We start from the raw sequence: 6232 nt of genomic DNA, 5'->3' as shown, positions 1-6232 counted from the left end.
AAAAGTTTACAGTGTGATGTAACTGAAACGGGGAGAAAGTGAGGTCTGCAGATGGTGGAGATCAGAGCTGAAAATGTGTTGCTGGAACAGCGCAGCAGGTCAGGCAGCATCCAGGGAAAAGGAGAATCGACGTTTCGGGCACAAGCAACTTCTTCAGGAATCACCAATCAGTTGTAACTGAAACACCAATCTGGGCTGACACTAATTGTTAAAGTTAACATGAGAATGTAACTTTAAAACAAAGTTTTGTGATTTGCATATGAAAGTAACGAAACAATGTCATGCTAAAAGATGACAGACTTAACAATCAAAGTATTTTGCAATGTGTAATTTCAGTTACATCACACTGTAAACTTTTGTTATAAATTCTGTGCCTTACAATTGTGTACTCCACAACCACCTGATGAAGGAGCGGCGCTCCGAAAGCTAGTGCTTCCAATTAAACTTGTTGGACTATAACCTTGGGGTTGTGCAATTTTTAACTTTGTACACACCAGTCCAACACCGGCATCTCCAAATCATACATGACTGAGGTCAGACGTGTGTTAGAGCGGTCCCTATTGAAAAACCGATGGTTAATTTTCATGACAGTACCTGCGCATACACGAAGCTCTCTTGCTCCGTTCGCAGTTTTGCAGGTTTCATCTCTCCGCTGAAGTGGAGAGCAGCATAAATCGGACTCACTGCTTCTCTGTCCCGATTGATCTGAGAAATATTGTTTTGCAGAAATATTAGCCACCAAGTTTAAAAAAAATGTTGCAGTCAATAGCATAACAGATTGGTTGTGGTCAGTTCGTGCAGGTTAGAGTTGTAAATAACACCGATGATGCAGCCATGGTAAGGACTGCAGCTCTTGCTTCCCACCCGTTCATTGGAACATTCATTCACAACCGAAGTTAAGATAAATTATTCTGACCGTTTGGACTCGAACTGGCGCACGCAATGCTGAATAGGTAGCGTAAGTTCTGAGTTTGCTGTTTTCAGATTATCCCTATCTTTGCTCGGAGTCTAAAGCCAGGAGCAGGTCGGAATCCCGCCCAGGGCAGTCAACTCTCACAAACACGGTCAGAGATTTGGGGATGGGAATAATGGGCAATCACAAATCGAGCTGTGCCTCTGCTCCTGACTGAAGAGCAGGCCAACTGATCCGAACAAAACGCAAACATTTAAAACTGTCTTAGAGAACTGCCGTCTCGACTGGACTCGACATCATTGTCCCAATGAATCACTGTCTCGTGTTCATATTACAGTGATGCACTGGGGACACCGTGAACTCGATATGCGCGCGGTCGAAGGAGTACGTCTGAGATTCCTGGAGTATGGATATAAATTACCCGTATGTAGACAACATCCCACTCACAGTTTCGTTCTCATTGTCATAAATAGAAACTGACCTGTTCCTCAAATTGGCTGTTCATGTCCTCAGCAATCGCGTTGCCTGTCAGAGAATCAAATGGCATTACACACATGATCATTTTCACAATGTACCACATGTCCGCAAGAAATTAACCACCATTGAAACAAAGTGAGCAGGCTCGCCGAACGCTAATATTCTGCTGTTTCTCTGTATGAGATGAGCTGCACATTATGCGCACTGCTCTTGAAAATTTCATTCCAGACTGCCCGTCCCCTTTCTCTCCTACTGCAGCAGTGAAATGTAACAAGAGGTGAAAGCCCAGTACAGAATCAGGAAAAAATCACATCTCACCAGTTGTTCTGTCTAATTTGCACCTCTTGAAGACAATTCCCAGAACTAAAATCATAATCCCGCCTGCAGCACAACCAAAGACTAAGGCGTAGGAGAAAGTGCGGTCTTGGTTACCTATAGGGGACAGAGAAAGTGGAATGTTAGCATTTTTAAAAGCAGATGATACAACGTATTCGACAACTCCAGGTAACAGACTACACTTACATTAAATCCGTCTCTGCCACATTCCTGCTGCTTATCACCGAACGTAGGGCTCCGTTGTTCCTGTACCGACCAACTAATTGAACCACAAAGCGCCTATCCATTTCAAAAACACCAGCATGTATTCAGATTAATGACCGTATTTGACTTAATGAATATACAGCATTGTTTATAATCCCTCTGCCAATTAGCGCGTATTTACCAGGTGTAAAGATCTCTTCCTCGTTCCACACGTCATTCAAGCAGGCTAAAGAATTGACCCTGTGCCCATTATTTACTAACCATGCTTCCTATATTCTTATCCTAATCATTTAGATAAATAACAAGCACTGGACCCAACCCTGATCCATGTGGGACACCACTGGTCACAAGACTCGAGTCCGAAAATCAACTTTCTACCACCACCCTGACTCCCCCCGTCAAATCAATTTTGTATCCAATTGTCCAGCTCTCCCTGAATCCCACGTGATCTAATTTTACTAACAAATCTACCAAGCGGAATCTTGCCGAAGGAACATGTGCCAAAAGATTGGATGAATGCATCGGTTTTTACTATTGGCTCATGGGATGTGGGTATCGGTGGCTGAGGCAGCATTTGTTGTCTATTTCTATTTCTTTGCAGTAGAGTCGCTGTTGTAACAGATGTATTGTAGCATCCATTATGAACACTGTTTTTGAAAGTCCAATGTGATAGTGATCAGACCATCTGATTCTGTGATCTGGATTTCGGGGGAGAAGTATTCACGCAGGGCTTACTTGCTGTTCTGCAAAATGGCGTGCTGGATCTTTTGCTCCTGCGTGAAGGGACAATTGGTTCAAGCAGATTTTCCTCCTCCTCGGATGCTGCCTGACCTGCTGTGTATTTCCAGCACCACTTTAATCTTGACTCTAATCTCCAGCATCTATAGTACCCACTTTAGCCCCAGAAAGACCGGACCTTCAACTCAGCAATTCTGCCTCGGCACTGCGGGGCTCTGTCAAACCATTGTGCGTGGGATCGGAAGGGGAATTGATCCTACGGCCTTCAAAAACAGAAATGAGCGACCAGACCAACTGAGGTGCGTACCAAGGCAGTAACCACGGAATCCCCAGGAAGTGAATGGAGAGCGAGTGGCGCCAGATGTTGGACGCATTACGGTGACGGAGATAAGGAGGACAAGAAAGTGGGAGGTGAATATAGAGAGAAAGAATAACTTTGATTTTTCCAATAAGACCAAGAGTGAATTGGAGAGAGAGAAAGAGAGTGAGAAAGACAGGCTGAGCGCGAGAGCAAGAAAGTGTCCCACTCACAGTTTCGTTCTCATTGTCATAAATAGAAACTGACCTGTTCCTCAAATTGGCTGTTCATGTCCTCAGCAATCGCGTTGCCTGTCAGAGAATCGAATGGCATTACACACATGATCATTTTCACAATGTACCACATGTCCGCAAGAAATTAACCACCATTGAAACAAAGTGAGCAGGCTCGCCGAACGCTAATATTCTGCTGTTTCTCTGTATGAGATGAGCGGCACATTATGCGCACTGCTCTTGAAAATTTCATTCCAGACTGCCCGTCCCCTGTCTCTCCTACTGCAGCAGTGAAATGTAACAAGAGGTGAAAGCCCAGGACAGAATCAGGAAAAGTTCACATCTCACCAGTTGTTCTGTCTGATTTGCACCCCTTTAAGACAATTCCCAGAACTAAAATCATAATCCCGCCTGCAGCACAACCAAAGACTAAGGCGTAAGAGAAAGTACGGTCTTGGTTACCTATAGGGGACAGAGAAAGTGGAATGTTAGCATTTTTAAAAGCAGATGATACAACGTATTCGACAACTCCAGGTAACAGACTACACTTACATTAAACCCGTCTCTGCCACATTCCTGCTGCTTATCACCGAACGCGAGGCTCCGTTGTCCCTGTATCGACCAACTAATTGAACCAAAAATGCGCCTATCCATTTCGAAAGCACCAGCACGTGTTCAGATTAATGACCGTATTTGACTTAATGAATATAAAGCATTGTTTGTTTTCCCTCCGCGAATTAGTGTGTATTTACCAGGTGTAAAGATCTCTTCCTCGTTCCACACGTCATTCAAGCAGGCCGAAGAATTGACCCTGTGCCCATCATTTATTAACCATGCTTCCTATATTCTTATCCCAACCATTTAGATAAATAACAAGCACTGGACGCAGCCCTGATCCATGCGGGACACCACTGGTCACAAGACTCGAGTCCAAAAAGCAACTTTCTACCACCACCCTGTCTCCTCCCGTCAAACCAATTTTGTATCCAATTGTCCAGCTCTCCCTGAATCCCATGTGATCTAATTTTACTAACAAGTCTGCCAAGTGGAATCTTGCCGAAGGAATTTGTGCCAAAAGACTGGATGAATGCATCGGTTTTTACTATTGGCTCATGGGATGTGGGTATCGGTGGCTGAGGTAGCATTTGTTATCCATTTCTATTTCTTTGCAGTAGAGTCGCTGTTGTAACATATGTATTGTAGCATCCATTATGAACACTGTTTTTGAAAGGCCAATGTGATAGTGATCAGACCATCTGATTCTGTGATGTGGATTTCGGGGGATAAGTATTCACGCAGGGCTTACTTGCTGTTCTGCAAAATGGCGTGCTGGATCTTTTGCTCCTGTGTGAAGGGACAATCGGTTCAAGCAGATTTTCCTCCTCCTCGGATGCTGCCTGATCTGCTGTGTATTTCCAGCACCACTTTAATCTTGTCTCTAATCTCCAGCATCTACAGTACCCACTTTAGCCCCAGAAAGACATCACCTTCAACTGTGCAATACTGCCTCGGCACTGCGGGGTCAAACCATTATGGGTGGGATCGAAAGGGGAATTGATCCTACGGCCTTCAAAAACAGAAATGAGCGACCAGACCAACTGAGGTGCGTACCAAGGCAGTAAACACGGAATCACCAGGAAGTGAATGGAGAGCGAGTGGCGCCAGATGTTGGACGCATTACGGTGACGGAGATAAGGAGGACAAGAAAGTGGGAGGTGAATATAGAGAGAAAGAATAATTTTGATTTTTCCAATAAGACCAAGAGTGAATTGGAGAGAGAGAAAGAGAGAGAGAAAGACAGACTGAGCGCGAGAGCAAGAAAGTGTTTAGCATCAGTTTTGTGGATGATTCCTCGCATCAGACGAGGAAACTGGCCATAGATATGCTGGTTCCCGGACACAGTGCAGATGCAATGCAGGCCGGTTGCTGTCTGTGGTCAATTTTGAACTGACGGCTTCATAACACTGGGTAAAAACAAGGACTGCAGACGCTGAAAACCAGAGTCTCGATTAGAGTGGTGCAGGAAAAGCACAGCAGGTCAGGCAGCATCCGAGGAGCAGGAAAATCGACGTTTCGGGCAAAAGCTCTTCAACAGGAATCATAACACTTCAAATCTGTATTTAACTTTGGCTGAAGCGCCAACCATCCGGGAACGGATTGGACCCTTGTATTTTAATAATGATGACAGATGTTAGGGTCCTCTGTATATCAAAAATGGAACACCGGTGACCCTTACCGTGATTCGGAATTTTGTCGCTGATGTTTGCCGGGACGCTGAGTGCGACGTGAGAAACCTGGCAGGTATAGACTGACTCCCTCTCCGGAAGACTGAGCTCGCTGGAAACTTGAAATAAACCCTCTTCGTTCAGGATTTTCCTGATGTTGATGCCAGACGTGATTTCGGAGAAATTTTTATACCACATGAGTTCAAGCTGCCCCGGGAAGAAGCCAGCTGTTGTGCAGAGGAGAGCGAGGAAGGGCGAGTACTGGCGGGTTATCTTCAGCGGGGTTGGCGGCACTGGAACACAATAACATTCAATAAATCAATATCGGAAGTTGTGCGTGGGTTGGACAGAAGACAAAACAGCCTGTCAAAAGGCATAGACGTCTTCTGAATTTTGGAGGGAATGTTTTTCGAATCACCCTATTCATGTGAACAAATAAAGTTCCAATTCTGAAACTTGAAATCGATGTTTGCTTGTTAAACAGCTCCTTCTTTTTTATTCAGATAGAAAGTGGAGATAAATGGAGTGGACAAATCCCTGCACAAAACAGACAAAATGTTGGACGAGGCACGTGCTCTGCACACGCAGCTCAGAATCTGTATTGAATAAACAGTGGTCACAGTTAGTCAGTGTCCATACTAAATAATCACCAGTTCCACCAAACACCCTCAGTTTATTGTTCATTGAACAATCACTGGTTCAATTGGATACCAGGAATCCAGAATCTACTTAATGGATCCACCAGACATTCTCAATCCACAGTTTGCATTTAATTATAACTGGTCTCATCAAAAGCCTCAATCTCAAG

The 6232-nt window shown here is 44.5% G+C and overlaps 1 protein-coding gene across 1 annotated transcript in view; it reads right to left on the bottom strand.

Annotated features, from left to right (window-relative positions):
- LOC122558646 overlaps positions 1-5921 on the bottom strand; it is a 59934-nt gene extending 54013 nt beyond the window's left edge. The window contains exons 1-5 of the mRNA XM_043707443.1: positions 5436-5921; positions 3548-3661; positions 1709-1822; positions 1395-1438; positions 595-705 (exon numbers count right to left, since the gene is read on the bottom strand). Of these exons, the coding sequence (XP_043563378.1) occupies positions 595-705; positions 1395-1438; positions 1709-1822; positions 3548-3661; positions 5436-5622 (570 nt within the window). The 5' untranslated portion in view covers positions 5623-5921. The remainder of the gene's footprint in view (positions 1-594; positions 706-1394; positions 1439-1708; positions 1823-3547; positions 3662-5435) is intronic.
- Positions 5922-6232: the final 311 nt, after the last annotated feature.

The sequence above is a fragment of the Chiloscyllium plagiosum genome, chromosome 17, assembly GCF_004010195.1.
Source record: "Chiloscyllium plagiosum isolate BGI_BamShark_2017 chromosome 17, ASM401019v2, whole genome shotgun sequence".
Classification (NCBI taxonomy): Eukaryota; Metazoa; Chordata; class Chondrichthyes; order Orectolobiformes; family Hemiscylliidae; genus Chiloscyllium; species Chiloscyllium plagiosum.
The sequence above is the reverse complement of the archived record's forward strand: the minus strand, read 5'-3'. Positions and strand labels throughout refer to the sequence as shown.